Source organism: Heterodontus francisci, chromosome 24 (genome assembly GCF_036365525.1).
Source record: "Heterodontus francisci isolate sHetFra1 chromosome 24, sHetFra1.hap1, whole genome shotgun sequence".
Taxonomy (NCBI): domain Eukaryota; kingdom Metazoa; phylum Chordata; class Chondrichthyes; order Heterodontiformes; family Heterodontidae; genus Heterodontus; species Heterodontus francisci.
The window spans coordinates 50,510,703-50,533,853 of record NC_090394.1 but is presented as its reverse complement, the minus strand read 5'-3'; the positions used below and the strand labels follow the sequence as shown (position 1 = coordinate 50,533,853).

The following is a 23,151-nucleotide window of genomic DNA, read 5'->3' as shown; positions in this document are numbered from 1 at the left end:
CACAGAACACCTCTAGTGCAGCCAGGCTTATTGGCTGAACCTCTATTTGTCATCCAAAAAGCTGAGGTAGTGGATTCCCATTTGGGGAACCTGTTGGAGGCAGCAGGGTACTGACGGGGGGAATCAACAGTCACTAAACAATTAACACAAAAGGTCAGGAGAATCCAGTGGCAGCAGAGACAAACACAAAGACGATGAATATTGTCCAGAAAAGGACTTTTTAATTACTGTGGCCTTTAAATGAACTTCTGGATGATTTCCCAGTTGCTAACGACCCTGGATACCCAGTTAAGATAAATGTTCTTTACACTAAGAAAACCAAACACTCACAAATTATGTGCAGGCCATCAGCACCCGTATTTCAACATTTAAATGAAGTGTCGTGCTATTTCATCAGGAGCTTCCTGTTTCTGCCCCCAGTCTCCATGATACATGGGTATGTTCCAAATGAGCGCAGACCCTTCAGGTCTCCACCTATTCTTCAGGTCAATTACATCCCATGAATTGGTGCACATATTGGGCAAAAGGGGCATAAAAATCAACCCCATTAAGTACAGCTGAATACCTTTCATTTCCTAACCGGCAGTGATAAAGGTGCAGAATGGCATGATTCTTGGTACATTGTTAGACTGAAGTTATTGTCTAAACAGATCCTTACATGAGAAGGTGCTTGAATAAATATTTTATTACACAATTGTGTTATTTTGGTTGTCTTTACAAGTTGTTTTGTATGTAAGCTGCTGTTCCTTCAGGCATCACTGGAGCGGTTGACTTGCACTAGTAATTAGATGGGATGGTTTCTGCGCAAATCATGGAATTGTGCATTGCTTTCTGGACTTAATTGTTAGACTGGAGACATCACAGTGACACCTCAGCAATAAGACGAGTTGAGTAGGTTTCAGTGATGCTGACTAATGGACTCAGAGTGCCATTTCAATTCACTGCAGAAGTGTGTAAATTCAGTGCAAACTACCATACCGAAGATCTTGGAAGACTGCAAATGTATGATGGAGAAGGAAAGACCTCACTTCCCGAATGGACATGCAACAGTCATTGCACAGGACACAGTGAGTGAAATGACAAATTTTATAGTAAAAGATAGGATCATTCATTTAAAACTAACTGGAGTTCCCAACTTGAACCAGAAAGACATGAAAGAGCGCTTGCATTTCTAGTTCTCTTTTTAAGCCACATTTTTTAATAATTCTGGAAATATGTCCCTAGTAAGGCCAGAATTTATTGCTCATCTCCAGCTGACCTTGTGAAGGTGGTAATAAGCTGTGTGCTTGAACTGGAGCAGTCCATGTGGCATGTGGTGAAGGTATTCCCACACTGTTGTTACATAGGGAGTTCCAGGATTTTGACCCAGCGACAATGAAGGAACAGCATTATATGTCCTAGTCAGGATGGTGGGTGACTTGGAGGGGAAGCTTAGATATGGCAGTGTTCCAATGCACTCGCTATCTTTTAGGTGGTAGAGTTTGCGGGTTTAGAAGAAGCCTTAGCAAGATGCTGCTGTGCATCATGAAGGTAGTATATACTTTAGCCATGGTGGAAGGAATGGATGTTTAAGGTAGTGGATTATTCCAAATTAATCTTTTTCTACAACTATATACGGATTTACTTTTTCTAAAATACATGCTCGAAAAATGCTGAAAAATCAAGAGCTGGGGAAATAAAATTCCAGCTGCAGTCTACTCTTTGAGTAAGGGCTAATGATACACAACAATGTTAAAAATAGGGATGCCAATGTCAGCCAATTTAATCCTCTTCTTAATGTCATTCTTTGATATAATATTTAACAACCTTTCACCCTGAGTTTTAACACTATGTTTGTTCAGACTAAACTAGCAAGTAACAATGGAAATACTAAATTAGAAAAATTTACAAATACCCATAATAGCACAAATTCTTCTTATTGGAGGGGTGGTTGTGAGCAGTTTATACTATGCATGAATTTTGGTAAAGTCATGGCAAATCTCATTATATATATACAAAAATTAATTCTACTTTTTGAACAGATAGAATTTATAATCCCAAATATATCTGCAAATGCATGGACCAGTACTTACAGAACTCAACAAACACATTCTTAGTCTCATCAAAAGCAACTTTTTCAAAGTTCTTTCCACCCAGAACTTTGACTGGATTCTTGTCCCAGTCCTCTGGAATGTCTTCACTCTTTAGGTAAGGCTAAAATAATTAAATAAACTTTTAGTACAACAGATAAAGTGGGAATAAAAACAAGAAATGCTGGAACCACTCAGCAGGTCTGGCAGCATCTGTGGAAAGAGAAGAAGAGTTAACGTTTCGGGTCAGTGACCCTTCTTCGGAACTGACAAATATTAGAAAAGTCACAGGTTATAAGCAAGTGAGGTGGGGGTGGGGCAAGAGATAACAAAGGAGGTCTAGATTGGACCAGGCCACATAGCTGATCAGGTAAAAGGTGTCGCTATGGGTACCCGCATGGGTCCTAGTTTTGCCTGTCTTTTTGTGGGATATGTCGAGCATTCTTTGTTCCAGTCCTACTCAGGCCCCCTCCCCCAACTCTTTTTCCGGTACATTGATGACTGTATCGGTGCCGTTTCCTGCTCCCGCCCCGAACTGGAAAACTTTATCAACTTTGCTTCCAATTTCCACCCTTCTCTCACCTTTACGTGGTCCATCTCTGACACTTCCCTTCCCTTCCTCGACTTCTCTGTCTCCATCTCTGGGGATAGGTTGTCTACTAATATCCATTATAAGCCCACCGACTCCCACAGCTACCTCGACTACACTTCTTCACACCCTACCTCCTGTAAGGACTCTATTCCATTCTCCCAGTTTCTCCGTCTCCGACGCATCTGCTCTGATGATGCTACCTTCCATGACGGTGCTTCTGATATGACATCCTTTTTCCTCAACCGAGGATTTCCCCCCACTGTGGTTGACAGGGCCCTCAACCGTGTCCGGCCCATTCCCCGCACCTCTACCCTCACCCCTTCCCCTCCCTCCCAGAACCGTGACAGGGTTCCCCTTGTCCTCACTTTTCACCCCATCAGCCTCCATATCCAAAGGATCATCCTCCGCCATTTCCGCCACCTCCAGCGTAATACCACTACAAGTCGCATCTTCCCCTCCCTTCCCGTCAGCATTCCGAAGGGATCGTTCCCTCCGCGACACCCTGGTCCACTCCTCCATTACCCCCACCACCTCGTCCCCGTCCCATGGCACCTTCCCCTGCAATCGCAGGAGGTGTAATACCTGCCCATTTACCTCCTCTCTCCTCACTATCCCAGGCCCCAAACATTCCTTTCAGGTGAAGCAGCGATTTACTTGTACTTCTTTCAATGTAGTATACTGTATTCGCTGCTCACAGTGTGGTCTCCTCTACATTGGGGAGACCAAGCGCAGACTGGGTGACCGCTTTGCGGAACATCTCCGCTCAGTCCGCAAGCAGGACCCTGAGCTTCCGGTTGCTTGCCATTTCAACACTCCCCCCTGCTCTCATGCTCACATCTCTGTCCTGGGATTGCTGCAGTGTTCCAGTGAACATCAACGCAAGCTCGAGGAACAGCATCTCATTTACCGATTAGGCACACTACAGCCTGCCGGACTGAACATTGAGTTCAATAATTTCAGAGCATGACAGCCCCCCATTTTACTTTCATTTTTAGTCATTTTTTCATTCTTTTTTACATTTTTTACAATTTTTTTTTTTGCATTTATTTCATTTCATCTTAGTTTGTTCAGTTTGCTTACCCACTGTTTTTTTCAGGTTTGCACTTGCTGCTGTTCAATATTCAGTATATTAACACCTAATCTGTACTAATGCTTTGTCTTTCAACACACCATTAACATATTGTTTGCCTTTGCTCCGTGACCTTTTGGTCAGCTATGTGGCCTGGTCCAATCTAGACCTCCTTTGTTATCTCTTGCCCCACCCCCACCTCACTTGCTTATAACCTGTGACTTTTCTAATATTTGTCAGTTCCGAAGAAGGGTCACTGACCTGAAACGTTAACTCTGCTTCTCTTTCCACAGATGCTGCCAGACCTGCTGAGTGGTTCCAGCATTTCTTGTTTTTATTTCAGATTTCCAGCATCCGCAGTATTTTGCTTATATTTTAGATAAAGTGGGAATATATTTTAAACAACTGATGAGAACCTATATTAGTAAATGATTGACTAATTCAGACACTGGAGTTGAATCTAATTTCAGAGATTTGACACTTGAGAGGTAATAGTTTACTGCTGCAATTGGATTGTTACGACAAAGTAATTCAGACTAATAATTATGACCTAATTTCTTGTGGTTCTGCTTCTTTAGCAACTTTTGTGTATTGCAATCTGGAGGTGGGTCCTTGTTAAATTATATTTATTGCTTATTTGAATAATTACCATGGCCAGGATTTTACTGAGCTCCCGACGTCAGGCTCCGTGGTGGGCGAGGGGGGTGGGGGGGGGTTCGGGGCCGGAAGATTGTTCCAGTAGCGGCCGGCCTCGGAGCCCAACGCCGGGAGTGCCGGGCCCAATCTTCCTGCTGGTGCTGGGTGACGGGACTCGGCTTAACATATTTAATCAAATGAACACATTTCAATATAATCTTATCTTCGGGCCGCAATCTTGCGAGCGATGGCCGGCACTCATGCGCCTTCACTTGCCCATCCAGGGAGAGGAGGTGCCACTGTGGTGACGAAGGGGGGAGCTTATAATTTTTAGTGCAGTGGGGGGAGAGGGGTGGGGATAAATGGGGTCAAGTGTAAATTACTCGCGTAGAGGAGGGTGGGAATGGGTGACCTCTGCACTTTGATCAGTTTTTGGGATGGGGGAGTCAAGTTTTGCAGGTAGTTTTGGGGAGGGGGGTGAGAGGTCAAATATTGCATTTCATTGGTATTGGGGGGAGGGGCAATAGGTTATAATGCGGTACATTGGGGTGGGGGGAGGTATTCCTTTAAAAATTTAGATGAGCCGGCAGGGTTGGCTGCCCTGTTAAAATGGCACCAGCACATGCAGCTGACACTACTTCCGGCGCCGCAGAGCCCACCCCCCTCCATGTGATTGAGTTGGGGCGGGGGGGGGGGTGGGGGGGGGGGAACTGCCCGACCAGCGCATTATCTTGGGCCGCTGCGAGGAAGATTGCATGGCACGCATGCTCAGGCCGCCATTTTCTTTCACCCGCCGCTGCTCCAGCCCCATGTGTGGAATGGTCTAATTACCTTTGATATCCTGACTGCAAATACCTGTACTGTTTCCCCTAACACTTAACCTGAGCGAGGTCTTGAGATCATGATGCTGAAACTGAGTGAAGAAAGACTTTCCTGGACTTATAATGTTAATATCTTGGTGAAATCTGAAATTTGGTTTTAACTATTTTGTAATAAATTTCAGTTTCGTGCTCCGTAACTCAACTGAAATACAGCATGCGCACGAAAACTTCAAATCATGATCATCGAAGGTAGGAATGAAACAGAAAATGCATAGTTTACAATATTTTGGAAACAAATAATTCTTGGTCTCTCAATTTCTAAAAAAAGAGAAATATTGCAAGAAATCTAATATTGTAGAGAGTACCTCAAGTTTTCCATCAAGACTATCCTGACAGAAGCTTTTCACATTCTCTGTGGTAATATCATCAAATGGAAACTTGTATTTCTTAATACTGCTGATGTTAATTAAACGGACTGTGGGTGCATCCTTCTTCTTCACGGAGAAGTACTCGAGCACGTGTTCAATGTCACCATTAATTTCAATAAAAACAAAAAGGACCTGAAAAAAAGAAATGCCTGGGATTGAGACCAGCCCTTGAACGGCTGCTGAGCAGCATGAATTTTCTTCTGAAACATGGTATAAGGAAAAAAAAATAGCTCTTTTTATTTTCACTATTACTACATTCATGCTCTTTCAGGTATTTTCGTTGTTTCTCTGGTTTACCAAAATATAAGGTTGTTGATTGCCTGAACTAGAGATTAAATAAACCTTGGTGTAAAGTCCAAATGGCTGATGTTCTGAGTGATTGAAACTCCAACTTAGTTCACACGATCACATGATAAAGAAGATTATTCTACCCATCTTAGCTCGTCATTCAGGCACCATGCCCCCCCACCCCACTGTGGTATACACAATTTTCTTAAATAATTCCAATGCTTTTTCCTCTATCAATCTACCCAGAGGTCCACTGCATGCCTTGATCAGTGTGTACGAAGAAAAACTTTTCAATAAACTTCTCCAATTGAAGAAATATTACTACTAATAAGATTTACTACCTTGGCATTGCTGGAGTTATATTTCATGTTTAGCAACTCAGGAAAACTGGTCAAATGTTCCAATAGAACCAACTTCTCAAAATCAGAATCAAGTCAGCAGATCCTCAGATTGAGATACAAAAAATGCATTTTTGTAACTGATTGATTTACGCACTTCAAACCAACAAAGGCTAATTGAAAATATAAATGTTTCAGAATAAAGATGGGAAAGAACAAGAAATAAAACCATTCTGTTCACACTTTAAACATTTGTAAATGGTTTCTTGGGAAATGATAGTGGGGTTAACAGGCACTGAACAGAGGGGCTCTATACCTTGCCTCTGAAGGAAGCTGCAGCATCTCGAAATTTCTCCAGTAGTTGATTGTGCTCCTCAATTGTCTTGTTGATGAACAACAGGATGTGGTTGTCAATTTTAGCATCAAAAATTTTAGCATTCGTCTGCAAAATTAATCATTGCAGGTGAACGATAGCTTGACCAAACATTACAGCTGTATAAATGCGATAACAGGTTCTTTGTAGTGAAAAGACAATTGATGATAATATCAAAACTAGTATTACAAAAGATCCATCCAGATTCATTCTATCTACTAGATGATACATATTAATACATCACCCTCCCCAATTCTTAGTAATGCCAGGGTGGCACAGTGGTTAGCACTGCAGCCTCACAGCTCCAGCGGCCCAGGTTCAGTTCTGGGTACTGCCTGTGCGGAGTTTGCAAGTTCTCCCTGTGACTGCATAGGTTTCTGCCAGATGCTCAGGTTTCCTCCCACAGCCAAAGACTTGCAGGTTGATAGGTAAATTGGCCATTGTAAATTGCCCCTAGTTTAGGTAGGTGGTGGGGAATATGGGATGAATGTAGGATTAGTATAAATGGGTGGTTGTTGGTTGGCATAGACCCGGTGGGCCAAAGGGCCCGTTTCAGTGCTGTATCTCTAAATAAATAAATCTAAAAAATAAATCTTACAGAAGTCAAAAGCAGTGAAAAAAAAACAATCAGAGGGCTGGCAGCTCAGCCATATCGGCATTGCCACCAGGAGTGGTGGCTGCTGCCAGTACTGCAGAGGCCTTGGACCCAGGCCCAGCACTGGAACCCCAGACTTCAGGTAAGTGAGGCAGGGTTGCTGGGGCCAGTTCAGAAGGTCCTGGTAAGAGGAGGGGGTGTTGGGGGGTGGTTGTGCAGTCCTGAGGGAGGGGTTCCTGAGGGTAAAGAGGTTCCCGGCAGGGATTCCTCCATGGGCCACAGATTTCCCATGGAGGAGGGAAAGTCCACAGGGAGTGTGCCTCATGTTACAAGGTGCCCTCCCTGCATGGCGGAGGCAACCCCTGCCACTAGTAAGAACCCAGCATTGGCAGGAAGAGGCCCTTAATTGGCTGTTAATGAAGGGCCTCAATTGGCCTCTGGGAGGGAAGGCTTTTTTTTTAAAGAGATACAGCACTGAAACAGGCCCTTCGGCCCACCGAGTCTGTGTCGACCAACAACCACCCATTTATATTAACCCTACAGTAGTCCCATATGCCCTACCACCTACCTACACTAGGGGCAATTTATAACAGCTAATTTACCTATCACCTGCAAGTCTACTGCCGGCCTATTCCGCCCCCAGGAAGAACACTTTGTGATGGGGAGGTGATGGGCCCTCTGCCCCCACCCCCCCCCCGGCTCACCACCTGTCGCGATACTCCATGCCCCCACTACCTCCAACCCTGCCTCAGGGGGCCACATAAAATCCCAGCCAGGGTTTATGGGGTCTAATTATTCCCCTTTAGTTTACACTTCAACTAAAATCTAAAAGATCTAGGAACAAAACCTAGGTTATCAAACTATCAACAAAAACTCAATTTTAATGGTCTTTGCTTTTCTTCATACTCCATCCAAGATCAGGATAACTCCCCAGTGGTGCAAAGCCTAGAACTATATACAATATTCAAAGTGGGGACAAGCCAATGTTTTGTACAAACTAATTATCACTTCCTAAGACGTGTGCTCTATTCCTCACACGATAATTCCCAGGATCTTGTTTGATGTTCCTTTACCAATATTGCACATTCTGCTGGTGTTTGAAAGTATTCACTAAATCCCACAGATTTAATTGACTGTTTGTCTTGTATTCCCTTTGTTTGTGGCCCTTCCTCAGATACAGAACTTTGGCCAGGATTTCATGCATGCGATGGGGGTCTTGACATCCAGAAAAAGCAAAACCAGAACCGTGTGTTGCCTCTTCTACAGAGGCCCTGTGAATTTCAAAGTTTTCAGATGATACGAAACTTGGAAGCATTGTGAACTGTGAGAAGGATAGTGTAGAACTTCCAAAGGACTACACAGCCTCTTTCCTACACAGGTTGGTGGAATGGGATGAAGTTCAATGCAGAGAAATGTGAAGTGATACATTTTTGTAGGAAGAACATGGAGAGACAATATAAAATAAAGGGTATAATTCAAATGGGGGTGCAGAAGCAGAGGGACCTGGGGATATATGTGCATAGGCAGGACAGGTTGAGAGAGTGGTTAATAAAGCATACAGTATCCTGGGCTTTATTAATAGGGGCATAGAGTACAAGAGCAAGGAAGTTATGTTGAACTTGTATAAGACACTAGTTTGGCCTCAGCTGGAGTATTGCGTCCAGTTCTGGGCACTGCACTTTAGTAAGGATGTGAAGGCCTTAGAGAGGGTGCAGAAAAGATTCATGAGAATGGTTCCAGGGATGAGGAACTTCAGATATGAAGACAGATTGGAGAAGTTGGGAGTGTTTTCCTTGGAGAAGAGAAGGCTGAGAGGTGATTAGATAGACATGTTCAAAATCATGAAAGGTATGGACAGAATAGATAGAGAGAAACTGTTCCCACTCGTGAAAGGATCGGGAACAAGAGGGCACAGATTTAAAGTAATTGCTAAAAGAAGCAAAAGAGACATGAGGGAAAACTTTTTCATGTAGCGAGTGGTTAAGGTCTGGAATGCACTGCCTGAGAATGTGGTGGAGGCAGGTTCAATTGAAGCATTCAAAAGGGAATTAGACTGTTAAATGAAAAGGAAGAATGTGCGGGGTTACGGGGAGATGGTGGAGGAGTGACACTAGGTAAAATATTCATTAGGAGAGCCGGTGCAGACACGATGGTCCAAATGGCCTCCTTCTGCGCTGTAACGATTTTATAATTCTGTGAATGTAGTGCCAATCAGGCACTTAAGTGAACAGCAGTGGGCCTTCAATAGGATCAAGGACCACTTTGCCAGAAGTCCCGCTCTTGGAGAGCTGCCAGCCAATCAGAGGCTGGCAGCTCGTCCACTGAGCAGTGCCACCGCAAAGGCAGTGGCAATCACCAGAGGAGCACCTACGAGGCCTAGGAGCAGTGCTGGTCCCAGGCCACAGGTAGGTCAGGGCGGGAGGGCTCTCACAGAGTGGGCGTTGTGGGGGAGCAGGATGTCGGGGGGGGGCACTCAGTGTGATCCCTCCCTTCCCAATGCCTTTTAACGAGGGACCCCCACCTCTGGAGCTGGGATGCAGACTGCATGGTTTTCCATGCCGTGCATCCAGTGTGGTGACAGGGCTGCCCACCACATGGCTAATTGCGGCGGGGGATTAATTGCTCAATAAAGGGTCTCAATTGCCGGCAGGACTTATTTTTGGCTGAGGCGGGATGATGGTGGGGTCCCCACCCCACCATCCCTCCCGATTTTATGCTCTCCCCGCCTCCAAACCTGCCGTTGGGGAAAGCATAACATTCCCCCCTTTGTATTTTTCTACATTAAACACTATCTCCCACTTTTTGACTAAATATCCCAAAAAAGAACTCAGCAGATTTCTTTGCAACTGTTTATTTACAAACCTTCCCAATTTGGTATCATTGGAAAACTTGATTGGTCAAACAGGCACATTACAGCTAATAAGTTCTGATGGCAGTTCACCAACCTGAAATCTTAACTCGCTTTCTCTCTCTGCACAGATGCTACCTGACCTGCTGAGTATTTCCAGCATTTTCTCTTTTTTTAATTTCAGATTTCCAGCATCCTCAGTTTGCTTTAATTATATCTAAATAAAATGCTTTATTTAAGAAACAAAATAGCTAAAGCTTTATGTGACATACCTCTTTGGTAAATTCAGTTACAAGGTGCATTTCATTAATTCTGATAAATTTGTTGAGCTCCTCCTTAGTCAAACCAGTCTCATCCTCAATTTCAAAATCTTGTCGCTGATCATCAAACTAAGGGAACAATCACTTGTTAAAGTAACATTCAGCCAAAGGATTCAACATTGGTTAAATACAAACACATGTGCTCATACACAATAAATAGTTATGTTATATAATGTGCTGGAATTTGCATTTCTACACAATTGAGGTATGCAGACTCTTTCCACATATCAGAACATCAGCAAATACAGCTAACAAATGCTTAGGGTTTTGTTTCTGTAAACGGCACAGTTACAGAAATAGGAACATAGGAACAGGAGGAGGTCATTTAACCCCTCGAGCCTGTTCTACCATTCAATGAGATCATAGCTGATCTGTGACCTAACTCCATATACCCACCTCTGCTCCTTATCCCTTAATACCTTTGGTTAACAAAAATCTAACAATCTCAGTTTTAAAATTGACAACTGAAATAGCATCAATTACCATTTGTGGAAGAGCGTTCCAAACTTCTCGCACATTTTATGTATGGAAGTGTTTCCTAACTTCACTCCTGAAATGTCTGGCTCTAATTTTAAGGCTATGTCCCCGGTCCTAGACTCCCCAACCAGCCAAAGTAGTTTCTCCCAATCTACCCTATTAGTTCTCCTTAATATCTTGAAAACTTCGATCAAATCACCCCTTAAACTTCTAATTTCCAGAGAATACAACCCTAGTTTGTGTAATCTTGCCTCATAATTTAACCCTTGGAGGCCTGATAGTATTGCAGTAAATCAATGTCGTACTCCCTCCAAGGCCAATATGTACTTTCTGAGCTGTTGTGCCCAGAACGAAACACAGTAATCCAGGTATGATCTAACCAGGGCTTTGTATAACTGTAGCACAACCTCTACCTCCTTGTATTCTTGTCCTTCACATATAAACTCCAGCATTTTGGAATATTTTCAGTATTGCCCATGACATCTCTTCAGACCTGCACTGTTTTTAGCTTTTCATCATTTAGAAAGTACTCTGATTTATGCTTTTTAGGTCCAAAGTGCATCCACAAAATGTTCCCACAGCTTGAAGATAAACACACAATAGGGACAAAATTAAGGGTGCCAGTCTGGATGAAAAACCAATTCACAGTGCTGTAACTAGCAATAGCAGTGTAACAAATAACAAACTATAGGTTCTCCATTTCAGGCATAGTTTAAACATATGTTGTTGGAAAAGCAGCAATTGAGGTTGTTAAGTGGTTGACAGGTCCAATCAAATGTAGCCATGCTTTAGTTTCTGGATACTTAAGTCAACTGTACATACTGGCTACCAATGGTTTTCCTGTGAGTTTTCCCGCAGAAAGTCAGGGCAAAGCTAATTTTAAAAAGAATGCATTAGTGATTCTTTACAGCAACAACTTGCATTTATGTAGCACCTTTAACATTGTAATATGTCCCAAGGCATTTCACAGGAGCGATTATCAAACATAATTTGACACCATGCCAGTTAGTGATATTAGAAGAGGTGACCTAAAGCTTGATCAAAAGGGTAAGATTTCAGGAGTATCTTAACGAAAAAAGAGAGAGGTAGAGAGGTTTAGGGAGGACATATTTAAGCTTGGGGCCTAGGCAACCTGCAAGCATGGCCACCAACTGCAGCAATGAAAAGCCAGCATGTGCAAGTGCCAGAATTGCAAGAGTGCCGGAGCAGGTTACATAGGGAGGTTCAAGGCCATGGAGGGATTTGAAAACAAGGATTAGAATTTTAAAATCGGAGGGATTTGCAGCTCTCGGGTTTATAAAGCTCCAGTGGTTGGTAGAAAGGTGCAGCTGCAGCTGTGACTATGTCATAGAATGATTTTACTCAATCAGAAATGCATAACATTCATAGAAAATGTAATATACGGCTAAACTATCTTCCATAGCATTGAACATGATAATTTGGAGAATATGATCTTTCTGTTACTGCTTTTTCTTTCTGTCTCCCCTCTTCTGCTTCTTTCTATTCTCTTTTGCTTTACTCACCCTATCTCTTGGTTGCCATCAAAGTCTGTAGGCCACATTTGGGATAGGTTTGTGGGGAAAATATGACCTTTTGCAGCTCTTTTCCATGTTCTCCCCTATCACTTGTGAACCTCCTCAATCCTCACTCCCATAAGTATGCTCTTCCCCTTTGAACTACACATTCATCCATAAATCCTACCCTTCTTGCATCACTATCACTCACTTTATTGTCAGTTCTCCATCCACTCCTCCCTATCCCAAATAACTATCCTCAAGGACAGAAGCCCCCTCAGCCTAAATTTGTTTCCTTCCTCCTCGATTTACCTCCCACCCTCCCTTCCCATTGATTTTGCTCAAAGGGGCTCAAATTAGAATGAAGAAGACACGCTCTGTCTGCCTTTCCCTATGGCCGGAATTTTGTCTTGGTGACGGGGTCTTGACCACTGGCAAAAGTGCCAAAGAGAGCCCCGTGTCGCCTCCTCTGGAGAAACCCGCCAAATCAAGTGCCTATTAGGCACTTAAGTGGACAGTGATGGGTCTTCTCCGGGATCAAAGACCACGGCAATGGAAGTCCCACCTGCTGAGAGCTATCGCCCAATCAGAAGCTAGCATCTCTTTAAGTGAGCAGTGCCACTACAGAGGTGGTGCCTGCTGTTGGTACTGGACTCACCCGAGGCCCTGGAACCAGGCCACAGGTAAGTCACAGCAGGAGGGGTTTTGCAGGGTGGGGGTCGTGGGGGAGGGAGGTGTAGGGGGGTCGGCAGCAAGAGCAGGGGGTGGCTTTCAGCAAGCCCCCCCACCTTCCCTATGCTGGGTCCCTCGTTCAGGCTGTAAGTGCCTTTTAACGAGGGACACCACTGCCCCCCTCCCCGCCCTGGAGCCGGCACGCAACCCACATGGGTTTGCTTGGTGTGCTCCCCGTGCGTTGACAGGCCCACCCACTGCTCAGCTAATTCCTGCGCTGGCAGGCTGAGGACCTTAATTAGGCATTAATTGCCCACTTAAGGGTCTCAATTGTCAGCAGGGCGGGAAGGCCGTTCACAGGCCTTCGCACCCCAGACGCAATTTGAGTGGAGGTGGGAAGGTAGCCACATCCCAACTAATTATATGCGCTCCCCAACCCCAAACCTGATGCAGGTTAGAGCATAAAATTCCTCCCTATATAATCTCCCTTTCACATATGGATTTATGCAATAATTACCAATTAACTTTTCTCGATGTCAATATAACAGTTAAAATACATAATTCTTTTTTTAAAATTGAACTGATATTAGCATTAAGAAGAATTCTCTCTCCTTTCACACTTTCCCTGACCCAGTCTCTTCCTCTCTCTTACTGAGCTTAATACACTTTCTAACATTTATAGAACACTAAAATTACAACAGACTAGTGATCTGTGTCTCTGGTAGCAGAGCCTCAAGAAGGCTGAGAGTGAAAATGATCAAATAGCAGCAGCTAATTCAAGACTTGAATTATTCTATCTGTGGCTGCAAAAGGGGCATTTTTTTTCACTCCTTGTTCTTCTATATAAGAGGAATTTTCTCCAGCATTAGATAAAGAACTATGTTAATTGTATTCTAAATGTGGCCAATGTCAAGTCTTGTCCTCACTGTGAAAAAGTGCCTGGTCTCAACTCCAGACTCCTCCCTGACTCCTCACTCCCCAACAGCCTAGCAAAGACTGAGAAGTCACAATCCCACAGTGAAGGGAGACATGTGTGAATCTATGTCTTTCCACTCTGTAATTTGCTTCTACGACTGAATGAAATGTGTTTAGGTCAGAATTAGGTTTTTCTCAGGATTCCTGTAAACAGTCAATCCTTCTTTTCAAGCTATACATTTTTAGGCTATAGCTCTTTTCAAAGTGAATTTAGAAACACAATTGAAACAAAAAAGTCCCACATAAACGTATATTTTGCATACCTGTTATTACACTTTGAATTAACGGCACTAAATACTTTGTGCATTAACCAATGACTGTGAGGACTGCCTCAGAGGCTGTGCAATTAAGTGGGGAGAGCTCAGCAAACTGGAAACGCACTCAGGTTCGTTCAGGGACTGTACGATTGGATTAAAGTGGAATGACGAATAAAAGAGCATTATATAATTGGATCAAGGATGTGTTTGTCAAATATCAATTGTTTTTCAAAATGAACCAGCTAAATTAAAAAAAATGTTCACACAACTTACCTTTTTGAACAATGCTATGGTATTCTTTGATATGCCATATTTCTCCAAAATCTTTCTATTGTTGGCGATAGCAAATGGTATTTCATCGGCATCATTTGCTGTCTCTGAAAATGTTTTCACATCATCATTTTCAAGGTCCTCAATAAAGAAATGCAAAATCAGTTCTGTAAAATACTCCAGTGTATCAAAGACTATTTAAAAGAAACAAGTAGGAAAAACTATATATTTATTTTACAAGTTTTTGAAAATCTATGCAAATAAAATGATTACCTTGAAAAAGCCAATGATGACAACCTCAGCTGAGTCAATAAATTTTTCAACTTCAGCTACACTGTCCAGGAATGTATAGCTAGGGCCAGTCCTTCTTTTCAGCCAGTTGATTATGCCTTTAGCATTTCTTTTCCCTGAAGGAACATAAAGCATCAGCTGAATATCTTGTGGTTCAAGTAATCCAAAATCATTGGTGAATATGTCTATAACCAACATTTGCTCCACTGTAATATTTTAAGCCCCTAAAAGTAAATTGACTTCCCCTGCAAATTACGCGAAGTAAAAATTAGTTTCTGAAAAATACTCCAAATATTGAACAAATATCAGTCCATTAATGGGGGTGGGGTGAGTGGATAAAGTGGCAAGCATTGAGATGTAAGAATGAATAACGCATCTCTGTGTGATGTAATTACAAATTAAAACTGTGACAATAATCTCTTTTGTAAAACAGTACTTGTGATCTGCCCAAGGGCAGGTCCTCTCCATGCCTCACGGTCCTGTGCATTCCTTTTCAGTTGTGTTCCTCATGTGTGCTTTAAAGGAAACACAATCCTCTTCCCAAAGGATCCTCCACCTGTATGCAGCCATTCTCCCTCCAGGTTCTAGCCCTTCCACCATCACCACCATAAAATCGCTGGTTCCGCCATTGGCCATGGCTCGTAACCCTGAGCATGGGACCCTTACCTGGACCTGTGGCGACTCACTAAAGGTCATGGGAGGCAGGGACGACCACCCCGAGGTCTCAAATGATGCTGCTACCCACTCTTTCATAAAATAGAATGCAATTCTGAGGGGTTATTCTGCAATCAGGGAATTGTTTACATTAATATCATTTCATCAGAATGAAATCACCAATTAGTTAAAAAAATGAATAGTCTTGCAAAGGTTAGTCGGACATTATCAAGTAGAAATGGCATGATTAGGGTGGGAGTAAGTTCGTGTGCAGCAGAGTTGGGTCGAATGGTCTGTTTCTATGCTGTATATTCTATGCAATTCTATGTTGCCAACTGGGTGTCTCAGTGGATTAGACACAGGTTTTTCATCTCTAGGACCTGGGTTCAAATCCAGCCTAGTCTGATAGGATGGATCTCTTCTACTGGCTCTAAGGGTCCAATGTAAGATATGCTTTGGTAGTGTGCATGGGTTTACAGCAATTTGGCATAAACTGACAATATCATTATTATCCAAAAGATGGTTGGTGTGAGAATCATAGAATCATAGAAAGTTTAAGGCACAGAAAAAGGCTACTTGGCCCATCGTGTCTGTGCCGGCCGAAAAGTGATCCACCTATTCTAATCCCACCTTCCAGCATTTGGTCTGTAGCCCTGCAGATTACGGCACTTGAGGTGAATATCCAGTCTCCTTTTGAATCAGTTGAGGGTCTCTGCCTCAACTACCCTTTCAGACAGTGAGTTCCAGACCGCCACCGCCCTCTGGGTGAAAAAGTTTTTCCTCATCTCCCCTCTAATTTTTCTACCAATCACTTTAAATCTATGCCCCCTCATCACTGATCTCTCTGCCAAGGTGAATAGACCCTTCACCTCCACTCGATCCCCTCAAAATTTTGTACATTTCTATCAGATCTCCCCTCAGCCTTCTCTGTTTCATCTCTCTGAAGGAGAATAACTTCAGCCTATCCAATCTTTCCTCAGAACTGCATTTTTCCAGTCCTGGCAACATCCTCGTAAATCTCCTCTGTACCCTCTCTAGTGCAAATACATTCTTTCTGTAATGAGGTGATCAGAACTGCACACAGTACTCAAGTTGTGGCCTAACCAATGATACAGTTCCAGCATAACCTCCCTGCTCTTATATTCTGTACCTTGGCTAATAAAGGAAAGGATTCCATAGTCCTTCTTTACTACCTGTCGACCAGTCCTGCTACCTTCAGGATCTGTGGACATTCACTCCAAGGTCCCTCACTTCCTCTAAACTTCTCAGTATTTTCCCATTAATCATGTATTCCTTTGCCTTGTTTGACTCCCCAAATGCATCACCTCACACTTCTCCAAGTTGAATTCCATTTGCCACTTTGCTGCCCATCTGATCAGACCATCAATATCTTCCTGCAGCCTACAGCTATCCACCTCGCTATCTACCACACGGCCAATCTTTGTGTCGTCTGCAAACTTCTTGATCATGCCCCATACATTTACATCCAAATCGTTAATATATACCACAAAAAGCAGGGGACCCAGTACTGAGCACTGCGGAACGCCACCGGAAACAGCCCTCCAGTCTCTAAAATAGCCATCAACAGTTACCCTTTGTTTCCTGCCACTGAGCCAATTTTGTATCCAACTTGCTGCATTTCCCTGGATCCCATCAGTTTTTTTTTTAACCAGTCTACCATGTGAGACCTTGTCAAAAGCCTTGCTAAAATCCATGTAGACCACATCAACTCTGCACTCTACCCTCATCTATCTTCCTCGTTACCTCTTCAAAAAATTTGATGAAGTTGGTCAAACATGATCTTCCCTTAACAAATCCATGCTGACTATCCTTGATTAACCTGTGCCTTTCTAAGTGACAGTTTATCCTGTCTCTCAGAAAAGATTCCAATATTTTGCCCACTATTGAGGATAGATTGACTGGCCTGTAATTATTCAGTCTATCCTTTGCTCCTTTTTTAAACAGAGGTACAACGTTAGCAATTCTCCAATCCTCCGGCACCACACCTGTATCCAGTGAGGACTGGAAAATGATGGTCAGACCTTCTGCTATTTCCTCTCTTGCTTCTTTTAACTGCCTAGGGTACATTTCATCTGGCACTGGTGATTTATCAACTTTCAAGGATGCTAATCCCATTAATACATCCTCTCTCCTTAAGTTTATCACATCCAATACTTCACACTCTTCCTCCTTAACTACAATATCTACATTGTCCACCTCTTTTGTGAAGACAGATGCAAAATATTCATTAAGAACCATACCAAAATCTTCTGCCCCTACACATAGGTTACATTTGTGGTCTTTTATGGACCCTACTCTCTCCTTAGTTATCCTCTTACTCTTAATGTATTGATAAAACATCTTTGGGTTCACTTTGATTTTGCTTGCCAATATTCTTTCATGCTTTCCATTTGCTTTCCTAATTTCCTTTTTGATTTCACCCCTCCACTTTCTGTACTCCGCTTGGCTTTCTGTAGTATTGAGTTCTTGGTGTCGGACATAAGCTTTCCTTTTCTGCCTTATCTTACCCTGAAGGCTCTTTGACATCCATGGGGCTCTAGATTTAGCTGTCTCAGCCTTTTTCTTTGTGGAAACATGTTTACTCTGAACCCCTTGAATTCACCCTTTGAATGCCTCCCACTGTTCTGACACTTATTTACCTTCAAGTAGCTGTTTCCAGTCCACTTTCGCTATATCACTCCTCAGTTTCATAAAATTGGCCTTGCCCCAATTGAGAACCCTAACTCCTGTCCTATCTCTGTCCTTTTCCATAATTTTGTTAAAACTGACTGAATTATTATCACTACCACCAAAAATGCCACATTAGTGCAACACGGGTGTTCTTATGAGGTTGGGACTGACACAAGAGGGGAGAATATTAACTTTTTGACACTGAAAGCAGGGTGGCCAAGTAGCAGGCGGGAAACCTGGAAGCCAGGGTTTCCCCACACACTGGAGAAGAGGCCGTAGGATCAGGTAGGTTGTAGCCCTGACCCTGAGAGGGATGGTCCAATTCCTGACCCTGGAGGTTTGGTGGGGCGGGGTGTACGATCCCAGGAGAGGCAGTCTGATTATAGACCAGGGGGAGAGGTCTGATCCTGAGGTCCAATTGTGGGGAAGGATTTAGTAGTGGGGGGTTTTGTTGGTGGGGGGAGAGCTTAAAGGGCCGGGCGAAAGCACACCTGCTCCTCCTAGCCCACAAATAGCACTCGGCAAGGCTCTCCTTGCCTTGCTGCAGCTGCCAGGGAAAACTGGCTGGTCACAGTTAAACCTGCAAAGCAGGTTAAATCCAAGGCTTCCAGCCTCATTAATATATTTAAAATGTCAATTTGCTTCCTGGAAGTGGGTTGACCCTTGTCCTGCCTGAGTGAAAGCCGGAAGTCAGCGGGTTAGAGTCGGCTTCCTCACGCGCTTCCAGTTTTTGGTCATCTAACCTCTTCACCCCGCACCCAATTCCACCCATTCCCCCATGTTAAAATTGCCCCCTTGTTCCTGGGGTTGTGATGGAGACAAAGACAGGGGCAGAGTGTGATGGGATATGCTCTGCACCTCGCTGTGCTATATCTGACTGGAACTCCAGTGCGGACTTCCTGTACTAATGGCTCGTACCCTAAGGGCATAAAAAAGGTATTAATACAAAAATGATCTCTGGGAGACAAAAGGACAGAAATAGGTTAATAATCCACTGCTCATCATAGAAACACTCTTCCCTATCGTTATGGTGAAGTCCAAGTCAGCAGGAAAAGTCTGAGAGATTTACTTGCACCTCATATGGCTAGCACTCAAACATGGCAGTTTCTTGGACTGCCCGTAATATAAAAACTTCATAGCAGATGTCCAGGACGCTGCTCCTGGTCTACTCTTACCTATAATTGGTCAAGTGTTCAAAGTATTCCAGGAAGGGACTCCATGGCTGTAGTGATCATTTTTGATTTGACTAAAGAGCATGATCTTTCAAACGATGCCTGAGATTGGACAGATTATTACAGCAGCGTTGGAGGATGTCACATGACTAGGATATATGGATCAGTACCAAATAAAAGAAGACTGGTTCACTGGGATGAAGGGGGATCGCCACTGAGAGTCTGAAAAAGGGACTGAGTAAGTTTACGTGAAAAATTATGATAGCCTTAATTATCTTTGAAATGAAGCTGATTATAGTTGAGTCAGGAAGATGTGAAAGATGTCATCCCTTCCAATATACAGCAGGTACTCAAGGACTCAAACACTCTGGTCAAAATAAAAAGAGTATGCAATGATGTAATACAAGATTTGTCGCTGTTTCTTCCTGAAACTGACTGTAGGTAGATGTGACATAGATTGTGGTATACATTATGTCCCACTGCTAAAATAAAAATAATCCAAATATAGGAATTCAGATTCTGGTTGTAGAGCACCTGGGTTTGATTCTTATAACTTATGATGTAATCTAAATTTTATTCAGTGCATGACCTTGTGTTCACTCATTTTGTCCATGGTACTCCTTTTAACCAGAATTGTCTCTAAATTGAACTCTAATTGTCTATAAATTATTATTTATCCGATCTTATGTCAGTAAATATCTGATGAGAGTCTTATTACCTGTGTAGTCAATAGGAGCTTTTCTGTCACTCTCCTTAAAAAACTTTAATGTTGGAAAGCTCTGGATACCAAATTCTGAACCAAGCTCCTTTTCTTCTATGACATCAACCTTGGCCAGTTTTAATTCTGAAGATTCATTCTTCAGCTGTCCTGCAGCAGCGGCATATTCTGGTGCCAAACTCTGACAGTGTCCACACCAAGGGGCATCTTTTAGAAGGAGATGCAGAAAAACCTTAAGACAAATAATTAGCGGAAACACTATACATCGGGGAATAAACACTCAGGCATCAAAAAAAGTTTGTAGCTTTCCTGTTTTGTATTTTCAGTCAAATGCTCTGCCATATGTCATTGAAGGTGGCAGGACAGGTTGAGGGAGTGCTTAATAAAGCAGACAGTATCCTGGGCTTTATTAATAGGGACATAGAGTACAAGAGCAAGGAAGTTATGTTGAACTTGTATCAGACACTAGTTCGGCCTCAGCTGGAGTACTGCATCCAGTTCTGGGGGCCGCACTTTAGGAAAGATGTGAGGGCATTGGAGACAGTATAGAAAAGATTTACAAGAATGGTTCCAGGGATGAGGAATTTCAGTTATGAAGATAAATTGGAGAAGTTAGGACTGTTTTACTTGGAGAAGAGAAGGCTGAGAGGTGATTTGATAGAGGTACTCAAAATCATGCGGGGTATGGACAGAATAGATAGAGAGAAACTGTTCCCACTTGTGAAAGGATCGAGAACAAGAGGGCACAGATTTAAAGTATTTGGTAAAAGAGGCAAAAGTGACATGAGGCAAAACTTTTCACACAATGAGTGGTTAAGGTCTGGAATGCGCTACCTGAGAACATGGTGGAGGCACGTTCAATTGAAGCATTCAAAAGGGAATTAGACAGTTATATGAAATGGAAGAATATGCAGGGTTATGGGGAGAAGGCAAGGGAATGGAACTGAGGGAATTGCTCTTTCAGCGAGCCAATGCAGACACAATGGGCTGAATGGCCTTCTTCTGCACTGTAACGATGCTGTGATTCTGTGATGCTGTGTTATAAAACAATAGGACAAATACACCTTTGCTGAGTGTAAATTATGATACAAAGGGCTAAGACAGTGCAAAAGCACTGAATTTTTAATGGTTGAATAAAGTAAACATAAAGCATACCCCCAACTAATTTACTTCTTTCAAAATAAAGCAGCATAGTTTTAGAGTTGTACTTTTGTTTGCTCAGAATAATTATATGATTGTACCCATAGCTTGTTTCATTGGACAGGTCAATTCCAACAAGGTTGTTTGAAATGCACATCATCAACAAAGCTGGCTGTGAATTCTTATGCTAAGTTCCTGGTATTTGCAAGTACAACCAGATCACACATAATTTCTGCTACTTATATTATGGATTCATGCCGGGTGGTCAGCAAGAAGGATTTGTAATGCACAGTATGATACTGTAGTGCCATATCAATATTAATGCAATCTTACTTGATATTTCTGCTGCCAACTTGGGTAGGTGTTGATCACAGTAGTGGCACTGAATGACAGTCACTTTTGATGGCTTTCATTTTTACTTTTACAAGGTAATAACTAGGCAGAATCTTTCAGTAGATCCTGGAGCAGGTATCAGATATATGCCCTCATCAACTGTACAAATGATTTCACATTCTCACATAAAAGGCCAGAATTATAATTATGCATGGATAAAGGAAAAGTGTTAGTTTACACTTATAATCAAAGCAGCTATGTATTTGGTTCCAATACATAATTTTTCAGCTCATGTCCAATTTTTATTGATTAATTGGCTAAATGTACAATTAAATATAAAATTCATAAGCGTGAACTGTTAATTTTTGTGGTAGAATATTATCTTGATACTTGCATGCACATGATTTGTTAGGAAAGTTTTGTTCTTGCTTTCAAACACGTAAAGCTTGTTTACTTACAAAATTCCACCAGAAGGTATTTGTTCTCCTTTAGTGCTCTCTCGAAGTTATGCTTGTTCAGCACTAAAACGTCCTGCTCTTCGGTAATCTCGTCTGAAATGGTTTCTTCGGCATCTTCCTTTGGTGGTGATGGCTCTTCCTTTACCTCAGTTTCTTCAGCCTTCGCAGCAGAAAGGAAGGCTAGGACCAGCATTAAGGGGCACCACTTCCTCATGGTGACCAGAGAAAGTCAGAACTGCACGCTGCCCCCGAACAGCGCTGATAAAGACAAGAGCAACGTGACGCCTGCCTGCCAACGCCTCGTGGAATATTATTACTGGTCTGTGGTAATAAGGAAACTACTGGTGGATTACCACTGGCCTCTGGAGTGAGAAAACGCCGACCTTTGTATTGTCGCATGTTTGGTATAGGATCACAGCACAAAGTGGCAAAATTAGCTTCCACAAGGATAATCTCAACTGTATGGTGTTGTTAAACTGTTGAAATAATTTCATTAATTAAAAGTTGGCCCCCTGAATTTATGATAGAATTGTATTTAATTACTTTAATTATAATTTAGTTACTATTTTAGATCTTCAAAAACTGCATTTTCAGATGGTTTGAGGTGTCATTTACTGTATGTAATCTCCCATAATTTTGGACGTTATCAGGTTGTTGCTTCACTACAGTCTCTACTCATTTGACTCCATGTATTGTGAGTAATATAGACATAAAATATATAAATCTAGCTGTGTGAGTGACCTCTGTTCTCATCAAATTTTCTTCACACCTCTAATTTTTTGTGAATTCCACCAAATAGCCTATTTCGAAACCAAGTGGAGCATTCTGAAACAGTGTTAACATTTCAGGTCTCTGGCCTTTCATCAGTTCTGATGAAAGGTCACAGACCAGAAACGTTAACTCTGTTTCTCTCTACACAAGATGCTGCCAGACTTGCTGAGTATTTCCGGCACTTTCTGTTCTCATTTCAGAGTTCCAGCATCTGCATATTTTGCTCTATTCTGAAGCAGTCCTTGGTGGTTGTATATTTTTGATGAATAGTCCACCAGGCTTAGATGAAAAGAATTGATGTTCAAAATTAAACACTGATACGGTCAAGTGAGGAGGGGTTGAAGGGCTTCCCTCTTTTCCCTCTCCTTATTTGACCACAAC

At 42.6% G+C, this 23,151-nt stretch overlaps 1 protein-coding gene across 1 annotated transcript in view; it reads right to left on the bottom strand.

The window, feature by feature from the left end:
- Positions 1–22,209, bottom strand: part of pdia2 (protein disulfide isomerase family A, member 2) — a 29,829-nt gene extending 7,620 nt beyond the window's left edge. The window contains exons 1-8 of the mRNA XM_068056851.1: positions 22,000–22,209; positions 20,069–20,275; positions 14,816–14,949; positions 14,546–14,683; positions 10,330–10,446; positions 6,558–6,683; positions 5,553–5,747; positions 2,073–2,193 (exon numbers count right to left, since the gene is read on the bottom strand). Of these exons, the coding sequence (XP_067912952.1) occupies positions 2,073–2,193; positions 5,553–5,747; positions 6,558–6,683; positions 10,330–10,446; positions 14,546–14,683; positions 14,816–14,949; positions 20,069–20,275; positions 22,000–22,192 (1,231 nt within the window). The 5' untranslated portion in view covers positions 22,193–22,209. The remainder of the gene's footprint in view (positions 1–2,072; positions 2,194–5,552; positions 5,748–6,557; positions 6,684–10,329; positions 10,447–14,545; positions 14,684–14,815; positions 14,950–20,068; positions 20,276–21,999) is intronic.
- Positions 22,210–23,151: the final 942 nt, after the last annotated feature.